Source organism: Caloenas nicobarica, chromosome 1 (assembly GCF_036013445.1).
Source record: "Caloenas nicobarica isolate bCalNic1 chromosome 1, bCalNic1.hap1, whole genome shotgun sequence".
In the NCBI taxonomy this organism is placed as follows: domain Eukaryota; kingdom Metazoa; phylum Chordata; class Aves; order Columbiformes; family Columbidae; genus Caloenas; species Caloenas nicobarica.
Window position 1 is genome coordinate 25,173,651 of NC_088245.1, and position 25,922 is coordinate 25,199,572.

General features: G+C 41.5%; 1 protein-coding gene across 3 annotated transcripts in view; it reads left to right on the plus strand.

The window, feature by feature from the left end:
• Nucleotides 1-746: 746 nt before the first annotated feature.
• The window catches only part of AASS (aminoadipate-semialdehyde synthase), a 30,660-nt gene continuing 5,484 nt past the window's right edge, over nt 747-25,922 (plus strand). The window contains exons 1-22 of one of the 3 annotated variants that reach the window (XM_065642806.1): nt 747-814; nt 1,492-1,612; nt 2,937-3,157; nt 4,292-4,468; nt 5,110-5,194; nt 5,906-5,973; nt 6,087-6,233; nt 7,224-7,302; nt 7,395-7,522; nt 7,674-7,822; nt 9,019-9,141; nt 9,294-9,405; nt 9,955-10,014; nt 10,108-10,175; nt 11,133-11,174; nt 13,947-14,068; nt 17,571-17,700; nt 18,580-18,690; nt 19,735-19,843; nt 20,272-20,412; nt 22,261-22,428; nt 24,678-24,773. In XM_065642806.1, the coding sequence (XP_065498878.1) occupies nt 2,945-3,157; nt 4,292-4,468; nt 5,110-5,194; nt 5,906-5,973; nt 6,087-6,233; nt 7,224-7,302; nt 7,395-7,522; nt 7,674-7,822; nt 9,019-9,141; nt 9,294-9,405; nt 9,955-10,014; nt 10,108-10,175; nt 11,133-11,174; nt 13,947-14,068; nt 17,571-17,700; nt 18,580-18,690; nt 19,735-19,843; nt 20,272-20,412; nt 22,261-22,428; nt 24,678-24,773 (2,328 nt within the window). In that variant the 5' untranslated portion in view covers nt 747-814; nt 1,492-1,612; nt 2,937-2,944. Of the gene's footprint in view, nt 815-1,491; nt 1,613-2,936; nt 3,158-4,291; nt 4,469-5,109; nt 5,195-5,905; nt 5,974-6,086; nt 6,234-7,223; nt 7,303-7,394; nt 7,523-7,673; nt 7,823-9,018; nt 9,142-9,293; nt 9,406-9,954; nt 10,015-10,107; nt 10,176-11,132; nt 11,175-13,946; nt 14,069-17,570; nt 17,701-18,579; nt 18,691-19,734; nt 19,844-20,271; nt 20,413-22,260; nt 22,429-24,677; nt 24,774-25,922 lie in introns of those variants that run through there. The other 2 variants (XM_065642816.1, XM_065642825.1) reach the window with 2 other exon arrangements.

Below are 25,922 nucleotides of genomic sequence, written 5' to 3' on the forward strand. Positions count from 1 at the left end.
GTGCAGCTGCCCTTCCTCCCACAGGAAAGCTCTTCCTCACCCCACAAGCCCAGCATGTGGCTTTGCTTTGGTTTCTTACACCGTTGTAATTGTTGTGATTTATAGTTACAACATCCTGTTACTATTTGTGATGAGCCAACTTAGCAGTTGAGGCCCAGCATGAAGGGCCTGACTCAAGGCCCAAGTTCCAACTGAAAACTGGCAACAGCAGACATAACAAACCACGTACCATTTCCATTGGTCAGACAAAATAGCTTTTACCGTTTCCTGTAACATGTTAAAGGCACTTTGAAGGAACAACGTGACTGAACGTCCATAACTAATTTGAGCCGATGTGTCACAGGAAAGGCGTGCACAGGGGACCGGTGGGGGCCGTGTCGGGGTCAGGTGCGGCCTGTGCTGGGCCTCGCTCCGGGCACGGCGCGGGGAGGCCCCTGTGCGGGGTGCTGGCGGGGGCGGTTGTACCCGCGTTGGGGGGTCGCTGTGCCGTTGCGGGGAGCCTGCAAGGCCCGCGGTGCGTCCCGCGGGGCTCCTCTCGGCGCCGCCGCCCCCCGGCCCGGGCCGCGCCCGGGGCCCCCTCAGGCGCCGGGGGGCGGTTTGGCGGGGGCGCGAGGCCTGCCACGAACCGGGCGTTGAGGGGGCGTGCCGGCCGCGCCGTGACGTCACGACCAGCGCCCCTTCCCATTGGCGGGCAGCGAAGGCCGTACCCGGTGGGCGGCTCGCGGTTGGCTGCCGCCCTGGGCGTCGGCGGGGCGCTGGCTGCGGGCCGGAGCGGGGAGCGCGCCGCGCGGCCGGGCTGCCTCCGCTGCCTCAGGTACGTACCGCGCCGCCCGCCGCCCCCGCCGCCTCCCCCGCGGCCGTGCCCGGCGCTGCCCCGGGCAGCGAGCGCGGCCGGGTTGGCCCCCGCGCGGGCAGCGCTGCCGGCGGGGCGGCCGCTTCGCCCCGGCCTCCCGCGGCCGCTTCGCCCCGGCCTCTCGCGGCCGCTGCCGCCCGCCGGCTGCGCGGCTGCTGCCTCCCTCCGTGGGGACTCGTATGTAATTCTGCGCATCGTCCCTCCTGGCGGGAGGGGCCCCGTGAGACCCACGGGTGCCGGCCCAGGGCGGCGGGACGCGCTGGCAGCGCCGGCACTTTCGTTTAGCTGGGTCTCAAGTAGTAAGTGGAGGCGCAAGTTGACCTGTAAGTGCATTCAGCTCACTCTAGAAACAGGGTCATATTCAAATTGTGTGCTGTAATCAAATGCATTACTGTTTTGGTTTTGTTGTTGTTGTTGCTTTCTTGTTTTTTTTTTTTTTTTTTTTTTTTGTTCCTTTGTTGTATTGCTCGACATTATTTTAGTGTCGGTGAAGCTCGGTGTTGTGTGGAACAGGTCCCACACGCAGCCTGTTTGCAGAAGAGCCGGTGCCTGTTCATCCCTCTCGCTCAGCTGACATGCCGGGGAGGGTTCACCGGGTCTGCAGGCTTTGAATTCTGAAGTTGCTTTCACTTTTGCAGCAGGGTATCCATATCTCTGTGGCTAAGCCGGAGCATAAGCAGGGAGGCGTGCGAAAGAGCTTCTGGCCTGCCAGACGTCACACGGAGTGTTTGCTTACTGCCCTCATTCCTCCTCAACCCCGTAAGTGCGGGACAGGTCACTCCCTCCCGAAAGTGGCATTTTTCTTCCTGTGGGACTCCTTGTATGAGAGAAATTTGCTTCACTGCAGGCTTGGGTGTGAGGTGTACGGTGCACTGATTTCTGCATAGGAACTGCTCCCATTGTTACATTTTAGTGTGCAGTAACAGTGACATTGTGTGGCAAGACTTCCTCTGCTTTTGAGAGGTGCAGACCTGCTGTCTGAAGATCCTCTTATCATGCTGAAGACCAGTGTCATAAAGTAATTCCAAATTCTTTACAGCAACTTCTGCTGGTGGACAAATTTAATGATGGTAGGAAGACCACACTCAGAGCTAATGTAGAGGACTATGTGCTTCTGTTTGTGCCTTCCTTAGCATGCTAATTTTTCTGTTTAAGCATGCCTGGAGTTAAATAGAACTTCTTAAGGCTTAGGTATAGAGAGATTTTACAATACTGAGGCATGAGGACAATCGGGATTTTCCAATTTATTTGGATACAGAGGTTTATGTAATTATCATTTAAATCGCTTTGGAAACAAACTTCACATCTTTGAAGCCTCTGTCTTTGAGATCCACATCTTTTAATTGCATAGATATCTGAAGTCCGTAGCCTCCCAGGTATTTGGTGCTGGACCTGTGCAGAGCCCTTGCCATTCACTGCAGAGCTGAGCAGTGCCACAAATGCTTCACTGGGAGTGAAGAGGAGGAGAGAGAAAATAAAAATAATTCCCACTCTGCAGTGGGAATATGTCCCAATGAAGCTTTCCACTTTGAGTAAAATTTTAAGTAGGGAGAAAAGCTGTCACTCCTGGCCACACATAGGCTGACTGCTAAGCAATAGTTAAGGTCTCGTCCTATCTTCCATTTTCAGCTTATGTAAGAATTAGTATATTTTCCTTTCTCTTTTTATCAACTGTTTGCATTATAGCCTGTGTTTTACCTTCTTTCAGTGTATTACCTCTTACTGTTCTTAATGCAAACTTTGATTAATCTTTTGATATTTATGCTGGCAAATGAATTTAATTGGTATCTTTAAGTTTCCAGCGTTCTTTTTAAGCCATGTAATTAAAAATTTGGTACACTGGACACATTAAAAGCCTCCCTTTACAGTAGTACAAATAATTTCTTTCTGTAGTGACATCCTGCCAAACTGAGATGCAACAAAATACACTGAACATAAATTCATGTCTCACAAGAGCAGAGTATAAAGTATGTGATTTGTGTTTTACAACAGATGTTAAAGGAGACCAGAACTTTTGCACAAACAATGTTTGAAGCACACATACACATGTATTATTTTACTGCTTTGTCTTTGCTGCCATCAGGCTTCACCATGCTCCGAGCCTTTAGTCACACAAATGGTAGGTGTGCATTCCATCACGCTAAGTGCTGGCACCATTGTAAGTCCGTGCTGGCAATTAGGAGAGAAGATGTCAATGCGTGGGAAAGAAGAGCACCTCTAGCACCAAAGCATGTTAAGGAACTGACACAGATGGGTTACAAGGTCTTGGTGCAGCCGTCAAACCGGAGAGCCATCCATGAAAAGGTAAGGTCCCGTTTTGAGTTAGTTAACCATAGTGCAGGAAAAACACTATTCAAAGGATATGCATGAGAAAACGTATTAATAATTTTGTTGTTAAATGAGGAGTCATTGTGTCCTAGTGGAGAGAAAAAGGAGTAGTTTGTTTAGCCTTTTAATGTAATGTTGGCACACTGGTGGATTTTTGGAGTTGTTTTTATTGATTTCTTGCCCTTTCATCTGTCTCTCAAGAAGTTCTAGGTAATCTTGGAGTAGAAACTTGGGAATTTATTTAACATTGGTGGTTTTGTCTTCTGTTTGTATGGAGGCTACACTCTAAAAATAAGCATATGTAAAAAAAAGAGGAAGGACTAATCTCGTGAATCCCATTCCTGCTTCAATCCCATTCCTCATGTAAAATGAGGAGTTGGTTTTTTTTTTTTCTCTTTAATGCTGTGAGCTTCAGGAGTGGGAGCTTTTACAGTTCTTGTACCAGCAGTAATACTGTGCTGTAAGGTATCTGAGCCAACAGATAAAAATAGAAATGTAAGTAGGGAATTAGTGATCACTTGCACATATCACCTTTTAATTAAGACACAGTACTGGTTTTCACCAAAGCACAGATCACATTAGGTACATAACTATGATATTGAAAGATGGAGTTTTAATATGTTTTTGAGATAAGGGAGAACAAAAATAAATTTTAATATGGAAAAACATTCTTTTAGAAATTGCTCTGCTGCTTGTACTTAGTCATATATAATTTTATAAAATCACATCATCAATCTTCAGATTAATTTGTCAGACTTCTCTAAACTTGCTTCCAAGTATTTCAAAATCTTACAAAAGAATGTGCATTATTGCAATACTGTAAGATACTTTAAATGTTGTAAATTATCTTTTTTGTAGTCTGTGATTTTAAGATGAAGGATTTTGCCAACACATAATTATATTTTGGCCTTGTATAATAGGATATTGGCACGGAAATTCATTTTATATTTGATACTCCTTTTGATAAAGAGGTTTGTGAATGTGTTGCATGCAGTAACTTGTTGCTGCTTTGTAGAATTATCTATTTGTCCTCAGTTCTAGTTGCTTATGTGCTGAGATCTGAATATGAAAAAACCCAGAAAAATTTACTTGGATTTTTCTCTTTCATAGGATTACGTCAAAGCAGGTAGCATTATTCAAGAAGATATTTCTGAGGCTTCTCTGATAGTAGGTGTGAAGAGACCTCCAGAGGACAAATTAATCCCTAAGAAGAACTATGCCTTCTTCTCTCACACTATTAAAGCCCAAGAGGCAAACATGCGCCTTTTGGATGAGATTCTAAGACAGGTAAATGGTGCCATAGTGAAGACAGTTGGCTGTTGGCATGGGGTGGAAACTGAAGTTACTGCTGGAGCGTGATCAAAAGCTTGCTGCCTGGTATTGTCACTTGCAGTGTGCGTATCTGAGACAGCAAATGATGACTGTTTTCAGTGTCTTTTCCTGGAGCTGAGGATTTCTTGCCCAGAGGATCTCCTGCTTGCAGCGCTGCTCTGTTCATGTGCATAAGGTAGATGAGTTGCAAGCATTGTCTGCTCCAGAGAGATTTGTGCTGTGTGAGCACAAAGGCTTGTTGAGAAGTTATTAACCTGGTTGTTACAGAGGGAGGCAGCCGGTTCACTCAGAAATGAGGAGCCTCTTGGCAGAGGATGTGAATGGGTCTGCAGCAGCTGGAGGGGCACGTTGGGCAGCTCTGTGCCACGAGTGTGTGGGCAGTGCAGAGACTCTTTAAAACAAGAGTTCAATGCAACCTTTAGGCTTTTATTTTTATACTTAAATCTAGTTATGAATTATTTGCTTTTCCATATATGCCCATCAGCCTCTCTCATGAAGGACTACAAAGGCATAGAAAAAGTAGTTCCTAGGAGAGCAACGTGCCACTGATGGCATTCACTGGAAATTTTAATACTCAGTTTGCTATGTATTTTCAGGAAATTCGGCTGTTTGACTATGAAAAAATGGTTGATCATAAAGGAATGCGAGTTGTGGCCTTTGGAAAGTGGGCTGGTGTAGCAGGTATAGTGCATAAAATAAAGGCAGGCTTGCAACAAGTAACTTCTTGTAGAACTTCTGGTTGTCTGTTTCATGAAAGTTGAGGCTTGCAACGCTTTTTAAACTCTTGCTTTTAAGATCTTTTTCCATTCCGTACTGTGCTCCCTAATTTTGATGAGACGTCAAGTAGTCCTGTGGATTTCTGGCAAATCTACTATTTTATGTTGTCTTGAAGTCTCATTTGTCTATTCAACTAATCTGACGCAGACTAAATATCAAGAGATCAACTGAACAGGCTTTTGAAAGAAGTGGCTGCTGTCAGTCCTGTGAGTCTGAACAACATCTGTTTGTCAATCTGTTATTCATTCACACTGATTTTTGTGAGGCATGGTTCTGATTCCTTTCTACTGAACTTAACTCTGTTTGTTCAGAAGACTCTCCTTATTATCGCCTTCTTTGGAATCTTCGTGATGTGGATGCATCTCATAAAAGGATATCTGAGTATTAAATAGTGCTGGAATGCATAATGTGGGCCAAGAGCAGGTTTAAGCATGGCCTGCTATTGAATTTCTCCTTCCCTGGTTCCGTGTAGACTTTCTTTAGAAGTATTAATATTAAAACATGGGCAAAAATATCCAGCATGATTTTAGACTTTAGTCAGTCTCTGCAGTTTTTAACTCTGCATATTCATAATTAACACTGATGATCTGATTCTTCTTTGTTTTTAAACAATAGGAATGATCAACATTCTGCATGGATTGGGATTACGATTTTTAGCTCTGGGACATCACACTCCCTTCATGGTAAGAGTATATGTGTATGTATTTTTCTTTAGCCAAATGACATTCAGGCATCTGCTAATTATCTGTATTTGAATATGGAAAATTTCCTGACGATTCTCTGCCTTTCATTTCAGCACATTGGGATGGCACATAACTACAGGAATAGCAGTCAGGCTGTGCAGGCAGTACGGGATGCCGGGTATGAAATTTCATTGGGATTGATGCCAAAGTCAGTTGGGCCCTTAACATTTGTGTTTACAGGCACTGGTAATGTTTCTAAGGTAAGAATTCTGTATTCAAGACTAAATGCTACATTATTTTAATAGAACTTCTTGGCATTTGATACATAGCAGGTTAAAAGGATTGATGAGTTCATTTTGTTTGCTTGGACTTCAGGTTTTCCTTTGCCAGTAATACCCTAAACTAATGCCTTTAAGATGAGAACATGCCTGACAAGGCTGACCACGCTAACTTCTTGCCATGAAAAATGGGCTAAGTCTTACTGCTCCTCTCTCCTTTCCCACCTGCATTTTTGTCTCACTCTTTCCCCTCTGTTGACTCTGGGCTCACAAGGTATGTTGGATCACCCCATTAAAGTATGGGAGAAATAATTACTTTTTCTAATGCTTGCTGTGTTTTTATATCTGTTTCTATAGCGTTGACTTGGCTTACAAGTGCTGGACTTTAGAACTATGTTTTACAACATAGGGAAAAGGCTTACTCCTGGTTTTGGCAACCAAGATCAATTGACAAGGCTCCAGCTATAAAGTGAAATCACTGCCTATGTAAATGTTTGTCTTTTTGTCAAAAGGCTGGTGTGACTGGAAGGCCTGTGTTCTATAATCACAGCTCTTTGGGAAAGTCATCTTGAAGTTCTTTTCCCTTAGAACAGCCTGGTTGATGAGGAGTAGCTTCAGGGGTCTTCCCTAAAGAGAAACTGCTCCTCAGAGTGGCAGCAGAACCATCTATTGTGGTGGAGCTGAGGCGTCTTGGCGCTGCCATTAGAAATATAAACCAGACACTGGGTTGTGGGTCAGGCATCCTGCAGTAATGGGGAATGCTGTAAATTCTTTGTACGTAGAGATGAGGCAGCTTTGTTTTGGATAAGCAAGAGTATGTGTGAAACAGTTTGTATGTCTCTGAAGATATGCTCTGGCAGGCCTGTTAAGTTGTGCGTGGTGTTTTTATATTTGTTTTCACACATGAGATGAGCAGTGTTACACTACTCTCTTATTCACTGCTCATTCTGAATCCTACTTCATGGTTTACAGGGTGCTCAAGAAATGTTCAGTGCCCTCCCATATGAGTTTGTGGAACCACATGAGTTAAAGGAAGTTTCCAGATCTGGAGGTATGCCATGTCAATAAAGTGACTGAGAACACTGGAGCTGTTTTTGTCCAAGTATAACAGCTACCTTTTTTTTTTTTTTTTTTATACCTCAGACCTCAGAAAAGTCTATGGGACAGTGTTAAGTCGTCACCATCATCTTATAAGGAAACATGATGGACTATATGATCCAGTAGACTATGATAAACATCCAGAACTTTACACTTCTCGCTTTAACACTGATGTGAGCATCTCTTCTGTTCTTTTATGAAAGGTTTCACATGGATTGTTGGTAGTTACTACACCTTTGCATATCCATCAATTGAGAGAGCATTCATTTAAAACATTAGACAAGGTGCTGTCAGCTTCTTAAAGTATTGTAACTTTCTTTGCAGATTGCACCCTACACAACTTGTTTAATTAATGGCATATACTGGGAACAAAATACTCCTCGCTTGTTAAGTCGACAGGATGCTCAGAAGCTGTTGACGCCAGTTAGGTCTGCTGCTGCTGCAGTGGAGGGCTGTCCTGAGTTACCACACAAGTAAGACACTTCTGTTCACTTGTAACAATTCTGCAGCACCATGATTAAGTTGTAGTGCTAGGCAGTTGCACCACAGTATCTATGAAATCATTCTGTTTCTTACATTGTTCCTCTTGCATGTTGCAAAACACCCCATTGATTTTGCATTCGTTCTTCTGTGCTTTGCAAATCTTCTTTTCACAATTTGGAGTTTCTGCAAACGTAACAGTGCAAATGATTGACAGGTATCGTCGTCTTTCTGCAATGGTAGTTCTGCCATTGATCCTTGTGCAGAATACAATACAAACCATATGACTTTTGGGAAATGTGCCTACAGCACCATTATTCCTAGAAGTTTCTGTGCCTGAGCAGAGTTTGTTGGAGAAGTTCTTCCGACCCTGTCATTTGTCTTGTACAAGTTCAGTAACTGTTCCTTAACATTGCTGACTTCTGTAGCAAGTAGCTGCAATGCCACACAACCCTGAATAGCTGTAAGGATGGAATATGGAGTACAAATCCAGGGTTAGACCGCTTTCAGTGTGGGTAGGAGCTCACCCTTTCTCTAACAGCCCTGTATAATATCTCTCTGGGAGACTGGCCTGGGGATGGATTTGGGCAGGATACGGCAATGTATTCTTGTGAAGAAGCAGGCCTTTGTCTCTTCTTTGCCCATTCCTGACACTTTTCTCTCTCTCACTTGATAAATAAAAAATTTAAGTGTTAACCTTGAGTGCAGTCAGAGGTTGTGAGTTAGGCTGAATGAGTGCTCCATCTGTGCCATCTGCCTGTGAACTGGAAGGAGGCAGTCATCTCTTTTGGTTTCCCTTTGCAATAATGAAGTTCTTGTAGTGCAGGACTGCCTAGCGACAGCTTAGGGGAACTGGTAGATGAATAATGAAGGGGAAGTCTTGACAGTACATGGAGTGCAGAAAAAAAAAGACGGATGAGTGGATTCTCCTGGTCTTTGCGAAGTTAAACATGAGATATGGATCCCTTTGACATGAATGGAAATGGGCCAGTAGGGCCAGATTTCCATTATGTTTCTGGAGGTCATTGTTTGTGTTGACTTCTAAATTGGTTAAGATGAATTAAACTACAAGTCTGATAGATATTCTCATGTTTCTTTTATTTCCTATTCACTTATGGTCTCTTGTACATATGTTTCTTAATAATTTGGATCATGCTCTATTTCTTTCTCTTTCATTTAATCACTTTAGACTTCTGGCAATATGCGACATTTCAGCAGACACTGGAGGATCTATAGAATTTATGACGGAGTGTACAACAATTGACAGTCCATTTTGTATGTATGATGCTGACCAGCATATTATTCATGACAGGTGGGAGAGCCTTGAATTTTTATTGCTTTCCTTTGTAATTTGTACAGTGGAATATTATATTGAAAAGTCATGCATTTAAAACACTTCTGAAAGGTGGTACCTTTCAGATACAAAGGAGAAGTAGTTTAGAAGAGTTGTGTTCTCTCTCTCAGTGTGGAAGGCTCTGGGATTCTGATGTGTTCTATTGACAATCTGCCAGCGCAGCTTCCTATAGAAGCAACAGAGTACTTTGGCGATATGCTTTTCCCGTATATCGAAGAAATGGTAAGGTCTTTTGTGTCCAACAAGAAGGTAAAAGACTTGGACTTTGATCTGCTTATTTGTTGCTTTTCTGGTCTCCTGTATACATTCAAAAGGAATCTGCTGTAGAACATAACTGACTTTGTACTTAAAAAAAATAAAACACAAATCCAAACCTTTCTACGTATTGAGGCAATACTTTCGAAAAGCAATATGTGAACGAGACTTTGGTGACCTGGATGTCTTAGGGATTTGTCAGGAACACTTTCTGTATGCAGAAAACAGGCTCTGGCAGGTAGTTCATTGCTCCTGAACCCTGCAGTAGAGGTCTAAATCTGATTTTCTTGTGGCACTCAACAACCGCTCACAATCAGACTGCTGTTTGAATTCCTGCATTTTATTGAAAGTTGAATGACACTGATCAGGGCCAGGAGAATTTCAGATCTACAAGATGTTGGTATGGTTGCATGTATTTAAATGTTGCTTAGAATCTTGGTGTTTTACTCAAAACCAAACCAAAACAAAAACACAAGGGAAATAAAATGACCTGATTTGAAAAACTTCTCTCCATAGCTGTTATCAGAAGGCTCAGACCCTCTTGAAAGCCAGAATTACTCATCTGTTGTTCGAGATGTAAGTTTTGCAATTTGCCTCTCTGTGTACCTTCCTCTGCTTTAAAACATACAGGTACAAAACCCCCTCAACATGTGTTTTTTGTGCTTCTAGGCAGTGATTGCATCCAATGGCTCACTGACAGCTAAGTATGAATATATCCAGAAATTGAGGGAGAACAGGTAATGTGTAACTTCTTAAAGTTTGTGTGGTTGAGGATTTTAAAAAGTCCTGCATTTTCTCTCCCCTTTTGTATTTATTTTCTCTTGTGATTTGATGGTCTGCTGCTATATTGCACTGATATAAATGTCTCCTAGCTTTATGGTTTCCTTCTTTGTTCATGAACATTGTCTGAATTATTATTACTAACTTACATTGAAGTTGAGAAAATGGTCATTTTTCTCTTTCTTATGCTATCAAGAGTGTTTTATCAGAAGCAGAAAACAGCCACATGCCAGTATTATTCTGTTCCTCCTTGCCCTTTTAAAATGGTTATAACATGCAGTGCTTTGAAAGGAATGACTGAAAGGAAAGGTTCTCTTGAATCTGGTTTCCTCTCCTATGGCTCAAATGCTGTGCTGCACAGCATTGTTCTGTGGCTGGATGTATTCAGGAGCCTCTGTGAGACTCTCAGACTTTTCATTACACTCCTGTAGCTACAGCTTTAGGTACCACTTCATCTGTGCCCTGTCTCGGTAGTTACCAGCCAGTGGTAGCATGAAAGAAGCAACATGGAGTGGATTAAGCTAACAAAAGTATAAATAACCTCTATATCCCTTCCTCTTGCTCCCTATTATTCAAGAACACCTATTTACCTATGAAAAGTGTTAATTTAACAAGAAGTGGGCACCTCTGTCTTCGTATTCATGGTCAGTGCCAGCTGCATTGTACGTCATGTAGAAACTGAAATTGGCCTGACCACAAGCACTGCACGCACTGTGCACTGAAAGCATGCTGGGTTGACTTCTGCATGCCACACTTCTCCAATTTACTTGGGGAACTTTGGGAGTTCTGGTTGTGAACTTGTGCATGATGAACTATAGGTATGTTTTCCACCCAAAGTAACATGCTGTTTGCTTCTGATCTTTTTTTTTTTTTTTTTTTCTTTCTGCATAATCACTTGCGTGGTCTTGTGTGAGCTGCCCTGAGAATCTGGAGACTTCATTCCCAAGGGGTTTTTTGTGGGTAGATTTTTGATGTGTCTGCAGACCTCTGTGTTGCATGTGATGTTCATTTGTGTTGCTCACTTGGCTGTCAGAAAAGCAAGACCTGCTAACAAAACCCTCCTTTACTTTGCAAAATTTTGAGATAATGCAAATGAAAGCAGGAAGTTTACTGCTTGAAGTGTGCTGGTTTAGCTAGAGATAGGCTCTTGTTTAGAGCCTGTAGGAATTACCTGGCTTGTGTTGTTACTCTAACAATGTATTATGTTCTGCCTAGTGTAGTTTCTGAGGGCTCTATTTAGACTAATTGCTTATACCCTTTGGATGTAAATGAACATTTCAGACATAGGATAGCCAGACTATATGAGCTGAACTGTCTTGGGTGCCATCAGAATGCAGGAGCAGTTTGATTTATTGAACTTTTCTCCATCTTTTCACCTTTACTTGCTTCATGCCTGCTACTTGTTCCTCATCCACAGCTGCAGTAGAATATCGCGTTAACAATGGGGACCTCCAAGTATTACTGTTATTTGTTCGTAGATTAACATAACTGAATGATTTAAACTTTTATGTAGAGAACAGGCATAATCTGAAATGGTCTTTTCTGGGACTGTAAACTCTGTTCCCACTCTTGATGGGTCATTTGGCAGCTCATGTTTGTGCCTGTCCTAGAGCAGACATGCTATGTTCGATCCACACGTGACCTCATTCTAGGCCCTGGAAAAGTTTTTGATAAATATGATAAGAAGTTTGATTGCAAAATCCAGCTTTCTTTCATATAGGAGGTCTCTCCTTCATCAACACTGTTGCTCCAAGCTCCTGCATACCCCTGCTGGTCACCATGAGTAAAGGATGACGAGAAATTCTCTTCCCTTGCCCATGAGTGTGTAGCTGTGGCAGAAGATGTTCTATTAGAATTGATAGTAGGAGGAGAAAGGTCCTTGGGTTTGTCATACGAAGGGATATGATGGGCTTAGGAGGCTTTCTGTGAATGGATTAAATAATGATTTAACTTTAAAAAAAAAATCAAATCCGTAAAACTTGTACGAAGGTCAAAACATACAGTAACCTATAGTACTGATTTAGATAGATTAGAGAGGTGATATATTGGTACATCCTATTCAGATTTAATAAATTGAAAAGAATAACTTTAAAAAAAATAATTAAGCCTGAAAGCAGAGGAAGAGAGGATGGAACCTCTGGAACTTTGGAGAGTAATTCAAACTTTATAGATACTCGGACACAGTTACCAGGCTGGAATGTGCTTCAGACAGATGATACAGACGTTTTTGGTATTGATTTAACTCTCTTTACTCAGGGCAGTCTTTCAACACTGTTGTTTGAGGCCTTATTCCCCGAAATGTGCTCGGGTACTTCATGCCATGCTTTAGTCCCTGTAGTACCACTGCTGTCGTGCTATGATATTTAGGCATTGCTCTGGCAGGCTGCAACAGCACCTTTCGTTATTTTGGGCATTTTTGAACTGAAAAAAACACAACCAAAAATTTGACTTATGAGTGCCATATGGAGCCCCCCAAAGCTCTGAACCAAACATTATTTAGTGGACATACAGTTAGTTCTCTTCTAAGGACAGTAGCTTAAAGTAAAGTGGCTGTGAGCTTGTCAGCTAGAGGTTAGGATTCTTTCTGTGGCATAATCCACAATTCAGTATATGCCTCTGTAAACTCTCAGCAGATAAAGGGGAAATTGAGGAACTTGCTTGTACAGTTACGAAGTTTCCCATAAGTCTGTATCTTTGAAGGTCCTACCTATTTATTGAAATTTATTTTCAGGACATGAGGAAAAGTCAAAACCCAGTCTCCGTTAATTAGGTTAAACAATAGGGCAATGAACAGCTTCCTTTTCTTCAACAATAAAAAGTGCTTTAAGACAATTTTTTTAATTTGATGAATAGTTTTTATCTGCATAGCTATGATACTTCAGACAAACAGTTTTACAATCTTAATTTTACAACTTCATGCAAATTTAAGCTAAATGGAAAAATAATTATAAACAAACAAAATGTGTTTTGCTGCTACAATTTATGCATTTGTGAGAGCATATTTAAACTGCTGAACTATGTTATTCTGATTGGCAACAAGAAATCTGCTGTGAATCTGATGTGGATACCTTTTATATTGAAAGTCAATATGAGAGCTACTCAATTTTATTTAGGAGAGTAGTAGAAGCTTGGTTGAAACACAGATGATTTTCAAATCTGAGTTCTTGTCTGCAAACAGGATTTCTTACTTGGGCATTAACTTTGATTTGATTTTTATTTGCTATCATGTTCCTATTATGGACTAAGATGAATCTGCTATAACTTATCTAAAATACAATTTCACCAGCATGGTTTTATGTACTTTAACTGTTACCTGTGATGTAAAGGAAGCAAGATAGAACCTGGAATCTTGTTCTGACACCCCAACATGACATAGATAGCTTGGGAGCACTCAAATGACCTCGTTACAGTCATTTGGTCATTGGGAAAAATATAGTGACAACTGAGGAAAAAATTGTTGAATAGCAGCTGGTGAAACAGTGGAGATATTGATAGATTTCATCTTGATTATATTAGAGGAAAGAAACTAGAAGGTATGCAGCAGAAGAATGGAACGGGACTAGACAGTGATTACCCGGTGTTGGGTTAGGTAGCCGGAAACTTGACTTTTGGTCTAAATAGAGCTCTTGGTTTGTTGACTTACTAAAACATACTTATTCTGTTAGCTTTAGCTGCTTACAGTTTCCCTCTTCTGCATGGTTTTTAATTTTGCCTGTAACACATCCTAGGGAATACGCTCAGTTCCTGAACATGGGAAATAAGAAGAGGGTTTTATTGCTCGGATCTGGCTACGTCTCTGGCCCTGTACTTGAATATCTCACTAGAGATTCCAACGTTGACATCACAATTGGTATGTAAGACTTCACTTGTTTTTCACTGAAAATTATGTCTTATTTAAACCTGCTAGCATGGCAGAACCTTTCTCATAAGTAATAAATTGATCTGGTTCTGAAAACAGATAAAGAAAATCTTTGCTATTATGCACAGCAGAAAAGGATTTTGTAGCTTTCTAAGCATTTTAAGTTTATATAATTGATTTGGAAATGACTTAGCCACATGAAACGTTTACTGTTTGCATGTGCAAACCATTGGGAAATTAGAAATATTTTTCCTTCTAACCTGCTTTGGCCTTGGGATTGGTTTTGTAGCTAGTTGGCTGCTTTTGTTTGTGCTCAGATGTGTTTTCAGCCTCTCACAACCAGATGAAGTTGTTTTTATAGCTGTCTTCATGAGTGGAGCTTCTGCTGTTATAACCAACACTGTGGTGCTAAACCTTTGGACCTTGACTTTCCCATCAGCCCCACATGCCAGGTTGTTTATTCCTCTGTTTTGGTTTGATCTGTAGCATAGTGAAGGCTGGGCATCTCAAAAATGCCTTTTCATACCCTCGATGCTGACTTTACCCCGATTCTGTGATTTCAGATTTAAAACCCAGGCTGCCTTGCCTGAAAGACACTTGGCTGGGAGGTGGTTTCCTTTAAATCTTACCATTGTATTTATATTGATTTTTGTTGTTGCTTTGGTTTGTTTTTTTTCCCCTCGTCCTACTTTCATACTTGGCTGCTTTTGCTCCCCTTTATGGTGATAACCATAGTACTTTTAACCCCTGGGAAAAGATTTACTAGGAAGAAGAGGGGAACTCTGAGGAAGCTGCACGTTTGTTATGAGCAGTGCTTGATGTGGTGACCAGGGAGGGTCCCAGCGCTGTGCAGTGTCCATTCCTCAGCAGAATGGGGCTGCATCTAGTCCCTGCAATACAGCAGCAGAAAGGGAAACTAGGTGAACTGCAAGATTTGTTTTGCCAAGCACTGTGCAAACTTAGCAGGTGCCTTGTGTCTGGGTAGCTTAAAAATATGTGGTTTCTACAGCACGCACACACACACACAAGGTCAGAAGGAAAGAGACACAAATGTGTTACTTGTCTAATATTTGGCAGCAGGCAGGTAGATGAAGAAAGCGTAAAATGCACATTGCAGTGCCACATTTGCTGTTTGTCTACACCACTTTAAATCCAAATGATGAAAATCTTAATTGGGAAACCTTCATGTAATCAACTTTTTTTGTTTTGAATTTGTAGATGATTTTGCCAATCTCTCTTCTCTCAGCACAAGTTGATTAGTAGGGTACAGAGAATCACCCTCTGGCAATGTTTATTTCCCATTGACTTTGAAAAGGCCATAAGGAAATAAGGCTCTAAGTTAGAGGCACAGATGCTTTTAATTCTCTGTGAGCCTGTGCCCAGCACTTGCTGCCCTCATTGCCCGCTCCGTTCTCCTGGCTGTGTTCCCATCGCCGTCCTTGTGCTGGCAGCACAGTGAGCCGGCACAGAAGCCAATTCACTTTCGGTCAGATGTGGCAAACACAGGTCGCTTTTAACCTGGATTGCTTTTTGAGTTTGCTTTCCTTACAATGGCAAGCGCTGATGGCAGTAGGAGCAAGATAATAGGAAGGAACAAGTGGGGACAAGCAGAGATTGGATTTCTCCCTTTTAGTGATAATATTAGCATATGCAGGATTGGGAGGACTAAGCTATAGGTAAATATTGAAACTAGTCAAGATTGAATCAGGGCATTTTGCTCATATTTGGCCTGAGCAAAAGCTTAATGTTTTTATCTTTGTCGTGTTGAAAATGGTGAATGATGTGAATTGTTCTTGTTTCCAGCTACTAAGCTGTTATTGGCTATAAGTAGGAATTTTGTTAAAATGTACTGAAAAAGAGTTTTGAAATATATATATATTTTTAAGCCAGATTTATCTATAAATGTACACCTACTTGGAATAAGGGATGGAGGAAGCTTTTCTGGGCATGTGTGTGTTTGCTAAATCTCTTAATTAGCCGTGTTGAACCTGCATGCTCATCAAGATCTTAAAACTAGTTAAGGTTTTCCTGTCTCACTTAAACCAAGCACAGGCTGAAAAATAAAAGCAAATTTTCCTCTTTGGGCTTTTTGCCCTCCTGGACTTGTAGTCAGCTTCTTGCTTGTCAATGAGTAGTCTGTCTATTTGCAGAAACAGCTACTACCATCAAAAAACTGATTCACTGGGCATAGTAGAGTTGTTGTGTTTTTCTGCTGGTCACCTTTATTTTATTTTTCTCGGACCTCATATGACAGGATTATTGTTCAAGTTCAGATGAGCTGCCTTCTGTATCAATAGAAGTGTTTACTATGGCTCTTGCCACTTTTTTGTGATCTTTCACTAAGACTTTTCTCCAGCCTGAACATCCACATCCAAGTGTCTCTCCTGTGTGACTGTTATTTGCCTTCTTCACCCTCAAGCATTTTATTTAATTGACCCGCTTCTAGATTGAAAATAACAGTGCATTTCTAAGGATTCTAAAAGAATCTGCTTCTATCTATCTATCAGTGGTTTGGTCACTTGTTCTTTGAAAACTTTTTAATGGTTTTTCAGTGTGTTTCAATACTTACCAGGTGTTACTAGGCAGGTGTTCATCTGAGCTACCAAAGACTGAATCTCCTGTATGTATGTTTTTTTAAAACCCTAAGTATATCTTGCCACAGGTTTTTATGAGGGGCCAAAGTTAAGGGCATGGGAATATACTTTTGGGGTGGATCATGACCCTGCCTAATAAGTGTTGGGTTTTTGTAACTAGTTAATGATGCTTTTGTGACACATTTCTGGATAAGAAATGCATTGATTCAACAGGGTTTTTTTCCCTCTCTTTAGAGAAACCACTTAGGTGTGAATGAGTGCTTCTTTCTGTTTAGTTTATCTGTTTTCTTACCATGTGGGTGCTCAGTTACCTGGCAGATACAGACAGTGCTGCTGTAAAATACCACGGTGGGAGGACACGTGCATGTGATGCAAGCGAGCCAGGGGGTTTTGGGGTGTCCTACCGCACAAGGATAGGTTTAACAGTCCTTTATCTCATCTTCTAGGCCTACCTTGTCATAGAGTGGAAAAGAAGCGAGATGACTTCTAGTTTTGCATAAATAATTTGTGTTGACCTAGTCTGCTGATAGGAAAACTGCAATTCAAGTTTTTGTTAATTTTGAGTAGAACAACAAAGTTGCTAACTGGTTACAAGACTTCTTGTTACACAATTTAGCAGTGAGTGGTTTTTCTGAGAGTAAGTATTCTTTATAGATGCTTGTTCTTGAGTTATAACTGCTATGACTTGACACTGGCAATTGATAATAAAACTGAGTCCTTTAGGGTAAGTAAGGTGCTTTATGCCTGATTTCTCTTCCACTGTTAGCGAAGGAAAAAGTCCATGCAACTGCTGCTCTTTGGAAAGAAGGAAGTACATGCAAAGCATCGTTATGCATGGGAGCACTTTGGACTTACCTTCACCTTTAGGTAACAGTTGATGTGTTTTACTTTTAAAACAGCATCTGTCATGAAGGAACAACTGGAGCAATTAACGAACAAGTACAGCAATGTTACTTCAGTTCATATGGATGTCTTGAAGCACGAGGAAGAGCTGTCTTCTTTGGTGAAGAAACACGACCTTGTGATCAGGTAAGAATTCTGTGTAAAATGTGATAGGCTCAACCCTAAGTCATGCTGCTTCTTTCTCCTAGATCAGTGACATAAATCAACATGGTGGGGTTTTTTTAATGCCCCAAAACTGGCATTGTGTTTGTGTATGTAAGTAGCTGTAATTGGCCACTACTTTCTCATGTAGTGAGACATCAGGACTCTTTCAAAGGGGCTCTGACTGCAGCATCTCTTCAGAAGTGTTCACCAATTACATGGAAAGCCTTCTAAGTGTGAGGGGCCAGTTGCATCCACCAGCGTATGTGTTCCTGGGATCATATTTGCATGTTTGAAAGAGACAAAATTCTGACATCTTGGTCATTTCTCTTGAATTATCCCATTGAGAAAGATCTCTTTCCAGGTATTGAAATGGGAGGAAATTACTTCATAGTCCTTGCCGTTTTGTCCCTTTTGCCACAGATGCCATGAGTGTTGTTTCCTTTCCATGTAGAGCATGCTTTTCACAAAGTACTTCAGCAAGATCATTGTAATACAGTCTTTCTCAAGGATGGCTTTACAGTTTTGCATCTTCTAAACCTCCAGCATGCCTGTTTAGAAGGTGGCCTTGAAAAGAGGTCAGTGGTTTGTTTTTTACAAAGAGAAGTGTGACAAAAGATGCTGTCTAAAGACTGACTCCCCTATTGTCCTGCGCCCTGTTCTGAGTGCGTACAACAATGCTTGTCCTATAGGGTAGTGTTTCACTGATGTAGGTATGAAACTGCTTAGGGCAAGGCAGGTGTGACTCTTGCATTTGCTTGAGCTCTTTTGTAGGCATGCAAAAAACATTTGTGAGTGTCTTTCCAGTGACAGCATAAGTAACTGGTTGGATTTTGATGTTGCATAATTCTCCTTCATTTGTAGTTTGCTGCCTTATTCAGCACATCCTTTGGTTGCTAAGAAATGTATTGACAGCAAAGTGAACTTGGTCACAGCCAGCTACTTGACACCAGCTATGAAACAACTCCAGGAGAGGTAGGTATGAGAGTAGCATCTCCCTGGTGTTGCTTCCTTCTTTAGTGCATTATCTGAATATTTTGCAGTCTGTTACACCTGCAACACTTATTGTGAATTACTGTTTTCTGCATTCTTTCCCCCTCCCTTTCTATGATGGAGGACTAAGTACCTTTGCCCAAAGTTGCATGTGGTGCTGTGGCAGAGCAGAGAAACGAGTGCATCTCCCAGTCTGGTCAGACTAGTGCTCTGAACACTGGAATGTGCTTTTCTGCATGCTCCATGTTATTCCATGTTAATGTGCCTTCCCCTCTCCTCTCAAACCTGTTTGGATATTTGAGCTTGGGTGATGTTCCAGCTGAGCAGCTGAGCTGTCCTGTTCTACCAGTGACAGCAAGCTTGTTTGTCATCCTTTGCATTCCCCTAACAAAAACTCCTTCTTGACTTATTGTATCTACAGTAATATCCTCCTTCATGCCACCTTCTTTTGGACAGACCTATATTAGTCTCAGATTGGTGACAGTTCTAACTATTCTAATGTTTCTGTTGTCCTGCTTATATGACTGACAGTTGTTTTGGTCATGGAGCTTCATCTGTGTTCCCTCTCAGTCATGGTACTGGAAACTGATGTGAATTCAAGTGAGATGAGAATTTTCCATGCTGTGTCTCTACAAATGATAAAACAGAGAAAGCTGGACAGGCAGAGAACCAGCGTTGCATACGAGGGAGGTTTAGGGGCCTCTCCTCCCCTTCTTGCTGTGATGCTCTTGTGTCATGCGCTCTCTCTCAAAAAAAAAAAAAAAAGAAGACACTTCTTATTTGTCAAAACTACCAGCCCCTAGATATTGCAGCAAAGTGAGAGAAACCAAGGCTACAGTGACTCTTAGACAATTGTCACTGTTCAGGTTTTAACATCTGCTTCTGTTTTTTTCCCCGAAGCTGCAGACAGAGCCCAGAATTTACGGTGTTGGGGAAAATCTGCTAGGCCATTGTTGGACAGATTTCCTGAATGAAAGGCCAGTAACGGTGACTATTCTGACAGCTCTGCGTTTCTCTTATTTTCAGCATAGAATCTGCTGGTATTACAGTTATCAGCGAAATGGGTTTGGATCCTGGTCTTGACCATATGTTGGCGATGGAATGTATTGACAAGGCAAAAGAAGTTGGTGCTACGGTAAGGTTGGCAGGTAGTGCGTAGTTCTGCCAAGATATTCTTAGTAAAGTTGTTCCTTTACCAACAGCCAGTTTTCGGTCATGTCCTGGTGTGTAATGGACTCTGGACACTGTACTTTTTGTGGTGCTTGGAATTTGGTGCCAACTAATCCGGTTGGTGAGACCATCAACTGAGATGGCTGTGCCCCAGTGTGTGATGTGGTTTCCTCTCCTTTATGGACAGTGCCTGCAGTGTCACAGCTTGACACTCTGCCTCAGTGAAATTCTTTTGGTTTCCCCTGTCCACTGCAGATCTGATTTGGCCCATTTGGAGGGTGACATCAGTAGAAAGTTGAAGAACTAATGGGAATTCTGCAGGGTAGATCTGTACTGTTTGTATCCTGGTCTGTCTTCTCTTATTTTTTTCTTTCCTTTGGATAAATCCGACAGGTTGTATCCTACACTTCTTTCTGCGGTGGCCTGCCAGCTCCAGAGCACTCTGACAATCCTCTGAGATACAAGTTCAGCTGGAGCCCACAAGGAGTGTTGCTGAATACAGTTCAGTCTGCAACGTATTTAAAAAACGGAGAGGTGAAGTAATCCTAACATTTCCATTTAAAGCCAGGCAAAGGTGGTGATATTGGGCTAAGGAGGGAACTGGGATTTGTAAGGTGCCGTGTTTACTTTCAAGTCAGTGACAGTCAGTTCCCCAAGGCAAGTTGCGTATATCACTTAATCCTTTGTTTGGAGTGTGATGGTGCCTGGCTGCCACCAGCTGAGTTCTTACTTACTGCATGGAATCTGATTGCAAAGAAGGAGCGTGTTCTAATGGCTGAAGCACGGGGTTGAAGTTGGTGTTCTGAGTTCAGCTTCCATCCCTGTTGTGTGTTGCTTTTGCCACTTAATTGCCCTAATTTTGACTGTGAAATGAAGGTGAGAGTGCATCCTTCTGCTTGCTTTTCTGTCTAGTCATGCTTGTAAAACAAACAGCTTCATTCTGTGCTTGCACAGTGTATATCAGAACTCTTGATTTCTTTTTCTTTTGGTGCAATCTGTAATACCAGTAACCCACTCAGTGGGCTCTATGAAAGTGTACAGTGATTTCTGATGTGTTTTATATAGGCTCTGTTTTGCTGTTTGTGCAGGAGTCATTAGAGTAGACTTTACTCAGCAAATGTCACTGCATCTGTTTTGTTCTATGGAAATACCAGAACTGATTTGTGCAAAGCTATTGCAAGCCACTGTCTCATTTTTACTTTCCAGGCCTGTCTGTTTTATCATTCTCACTTGCTCAGAGTAGTTACTGAGCAGGGGCTCTTCAAATGTCAAGGAGACTGCCTTGTATAACCACTGAAAAGTTTAGCTAATTATCTGGACGTTTTGATCTGCAAAACTGAGAAATATTTTGAGATGTTTTATCGTGACATTTTGGTGCTCTAGTGTTCTTATTGCAGTAAGAAAGGAGAAATTCAGGGATTGTGCATTGGATCATTATTTAAAAAGCAACAATATATAGTTATAAGTTTAAGATGAAAGTGTCTCTTGGAGAATGTGAAAGTGTTTCTTATTTAATTCTGACCTGGTTCACCCATTGCTAGGAAAGATTAGATCATGCCCATGAATGATTCATTATGAGAGCGCTATGTGAGCTTGTCAGTAAATTGTGCAGCTTTTCCTCCTTGCCACTAAATCCTTTGCTGTCTGTGACCGTTGTGCAGGATTCTTCCACACTACTGTCCTGCCTGACAGACACAGTGAGATCTTTCGGCATTGCTGCATGCAAAATGAGTTTGTGTCGATGCTGCATAGCAGATGTGTGCATCAGCTGCTTGAAGGAAGCAGGGTTCAAGGCGTTGGCTGGGAATGATAATAGAACCAGTCAACCTCATTTTGTTTTCCTGCAATGGTGCATCCTCTCTGTGCTTCATAGCTGCAAGTAAAGGCAGGCATAGACAGCAAGTTTATATCAGTGTGATATCACCTGATTTATTTTAATCTTAAAAAAACCCCCACACAACAAAAAAAACCCCAACATCCTTCTCCTTCCCCATAAAAAATGACAATAAAATAATTCACCAGAAAGCACGGAGCCTATGGGTAGACTCTCCCTTGACACTGGTGTAGTTTGGGGAGGTGCTCCAAAAAGACGCTAACATAAGTGAAATGGGAACCTACCACCTTAATGTAAGTGCAGCAGAGATTAATAGTGTGTGTGAGAAGGATGTGGCTTGTTTTAGCCCTTTGATTAGTAGTGGCTGACATAGCGTGTGCTCCTCCATTGCAGGATGTGCTTAAATGGCTTGTGCAACTGCTTTATTTAGGTTGGGCTTTTGTTTGCACCAGAAACACTAACCTTATTTTGAGCACACTTCATCTTTTCTGTTGTAAAATAAATAACGCTACACCAAAATAATATTGCTGTTCTTTCTCAAAATTTAGATTGTCAATATTCCAGCTGGAGGAGCGTTACTTGATTCTGTAACTCCAATGGATTTTTTCCCAGGATTAAATCTCGAAGGTTTTCCTAACAGAGACAGTACAAAATATGCTGAGCCGTATGGTATTCAGTCAGCTCACACTTTGCTGAGAGGCACCTTAAGATACAAAGTAAGTTGTTGTTGTTGTTAATATTATTAACTATTGTTTTCTGCAAGAAATTAATGTTGACATTTAAAGAAAACTGTAAATTTAGGAGTCAACTTTTTATGTCTCTGTGTGCGTTATTTATGCACTCTCCACTGCCCCAGTTGAGAGAGAACTGGAAGCACTTCTCTCATTTTTTTAATGTAGCTTTACTTGGTTTATTTAACAGGTGTTTGTTGCAAACAAGAGAAATATTTTTAGTAGTTTTAGGCAGCTGGGCAGTTGGCTCGCATAGTCAGTATCTGTGTTTGTTTTTTTCTTTGGCTCTGTATTTAGTGTCAATCAATAGATTTTTTTTTAAATTAACTGATTCCGATGGGTTTGCGTGATGTGTGTTGCTGTTATGTATTTTTAAGGATTGATCTATTCTCGTAAAGTTGATAATTTGAACTAACAGTTTGCTTATATTCCTGTGAAAAATGTAATTTAAAAATCTTATAGAAAATTATGGTTTTCCATCAAACTGAGGAAGTTTTTCATTAAGTAACTGGAAATCTTGAATTTGAGCAGCTTTAACATTTTGGTCAGTTAACTAAAATGTTAAGAGATAAATGTGTTTTCCTTCTAACTGATAGACTATTTTCCTGTCGTTTGTTAGGTGCACAAGGCAGAATGAAAACGTACTATTTTTTCTTTCAGATTTCTTTTTATTATGATTTTGGTCAATGTACATTAAGAAGGAATAAACCTAAAACCATGTTGAAGGTTTGAAAAAGCTTTTATGGATGTCATGATAAGTCTATTGAGTTAATGTTTATGTCAAGGTTTAAGGTATTGTTGTTTTGTACATGGCTTGACGAATTACGTGTGTGTCCTTTCCCTCTTAATTCCTCTGTTGTGATACAACAGGATTTTTGCTTTATTTCTGGGAGGGACAGAGGCTTGCTTAGCAACAGAAAGCAGAAGGCTGATGTGGGGGAGTAAGGGTTACAAACTGCAATAGATCTCCTTTTGTGAGTCTAGATATTATTTCTTGTTCAGAAGCTAAAAATATGTGGAAGGCATCTATCTCATCTTGAAGTCTTAATATGACAGTATCTACTCTTCCATTTGGTGCCTGATAAAATTTTCTTCTTTTGTATTAAATGTCAGCACAAGAAAAAGCAAAAATGTCAGGGTGACATGAAGAGTTGCTGTGAGTGTGCTGCAAGAATGATGTTTCCATGGTTAGTGCTGTTTTCTCTACCCCCAAAGCAGGCCTGTCACTTTGGGTTGGGGTGATGCTGGTGGGGCTGCGTGGAAGAGCTCCCCACACCTCTCGCTGTGGGGCACCTGTGTGCAGGGCAGGGTGCTGAGCAGGGCAGAAGGTGACGCTGGCCCTTGGCACAGGTGGCTGCGGGGCAGAGCAGCAACCTCTCCATTCGGCGCGGGGGCTCACGGCTCCTCAGAGTGCCTGTTGTGGGCTAAGTTCAGGTCGCTAACGGGGTCAGTTTAAAAAGAGGTGTCACAGGAGGATCTCACTGCTGGGCTGGTGGAAGTGGCTCCTAATTATAATTAGCCCTCTTTCAGGAGGCTTTATTTCCACCATTCTGCATGTTTACAGTGTTTCTAGTGACTTGCATGTGTTTTCAGGTTTCCAGGAGCTGTGTGAGGGTGTTAACGGGATACAAACAGAAATGAGCAGAAATGAGTTGAGACTTTTTTTATTGTGTGGCCTATTGCAGCCTTTGCAGTTCCTTTTAAATATGATTCCATTGATGTGCTGATTGTCTCTTTGGTATTCCTGAAGGGAAGATGCAAGCACACAGGATTCTCATCTTTAAAATTAGTTTATCTGATGCGCATACAATGATGCTGGTGTAAAACTGGGGTGAGCCGAGTTCAGAGCTGGGCTCCTTGTATTCAGTAGTTTGTTCATGGGCCAGCTGGCTGATACAACCCTGTCTGTAGTGATGGGCTGGAGTCTGAACTGGTGCTGCCCAGCTCAGCCCAGTGATCTCATGAATGAATGCTGCTGGCCATGGAAGTATCAATGGCAGTGTAAGTCATTGAAGAGGGTATTGAAAAAATAGGAGGAGGGGTGGAAAGGGGCTGGGAAAGGTCCTGCTCTGGAGCAGGACCCCACTGGCATTGTGGTGTTGTGGCTTTTATCCCATGGGAGTAATGCTTAACGCTGCTGTGGTTGTGTCCACCATGACATTCAAACCAAGGAGAAATACTCACCTCAATCTCAAGTGCTGATTATTTTTAACCACGTTATTCTTTTATTTCAGGGATACTCCAAAACTATGGGAGGTTTTGTAAAACTAGGATTAATTAACTCAGATCCTTATCCTTTGCTAAGCTCAACCATGTCACCTCTAACTTGGGTGAGTTACTCTGATTATTCTGCGTTCTTTCCTCTGTTTTATTAATGTTTTTATTATTGCTAGGCTTGGGTGTGCTTAGCAATGAGAATCTTGTATTGCATCCTGGTCTTCTCTGTTTTTTCTTCCCGGAAATGAGGAAGATTTTCTTTGGCAGAAATGTATTGTACTGCTGGAAAAGGTTCCCCAGAGATACTCTGACGTCTTTGACAACTGGAGTCTTTCTGGACTCAGCCAGACAAAGCCACGGTTGACTTGAGTGCTGGTGGTACTGCTGCTTCACGTAGGGCATTGGGCTACATGACCCTCAGAGGTCCTGTACAATATTTTTGTCAATTGTGTTAAATTTTCTGTTAGTCAGAATCCAGCCCTCAGTGCTGTGAGTTTGCAGTGTCCATATTGGTAGTGTCCCATGATCTTCAGTGTAGAAGTATTTTTAAAGGCATGAAGAAGTAAGAGATAATGCCTAAATGAGTGTATTAAAATATTTTTTTTTGTTAGAACTGTGTATGAGCATTTTTTTTTGTCTTCTGTTATGCTGCTTTTTTGTCTTGCTTACTGATGCCTCACTTCATCTTACTCTCAGCCAAGGCATGACTCCTGGGATGTGATGTGCTGCTGTTACATTTGACAGTCAATGTTTTGGTTGTCTCCATGGGCCAAGCAGGGGATTTCATATTTCAGTATGGTGTAAAGAGAGCTGAATTGACAGAGAGCTTCCTGCTTGTCAGGTCTGTTTGTCTGTCTTGTGAGAAATTTTTCTTCTATTTTGCAAACCCCTAAGGGAGTAACTTTGTTTATTACTCAGGTGAACAAAATTCAGGCCTGTCTTACCTGTGCTTTTATCAGCATTAGTCTGGAAAAAAAACCCACCAGACTTATGCTGTGTGATGGTCTGAGCAGACCACAGTATTTTTCTGATGATGCCATTATTTCAAGTTAAGAATGCCTCAAGTGTTTTCAAAACCAAGAAAGCACAAGGTGAAGAGGCCCAGTCTTGCTTGTCTCTGACTAACATACAGAACTGCTCATCTTCCCAAACTCCAGGAGTTTTTGGACTGTTGCATGGGAAGTACTTCTATTTTTTTTTTGAGATCATGTTTGTTCACTTTCAGTTTTACGGTTGATATCTTCAAGTTCTGTTCGCAAAAA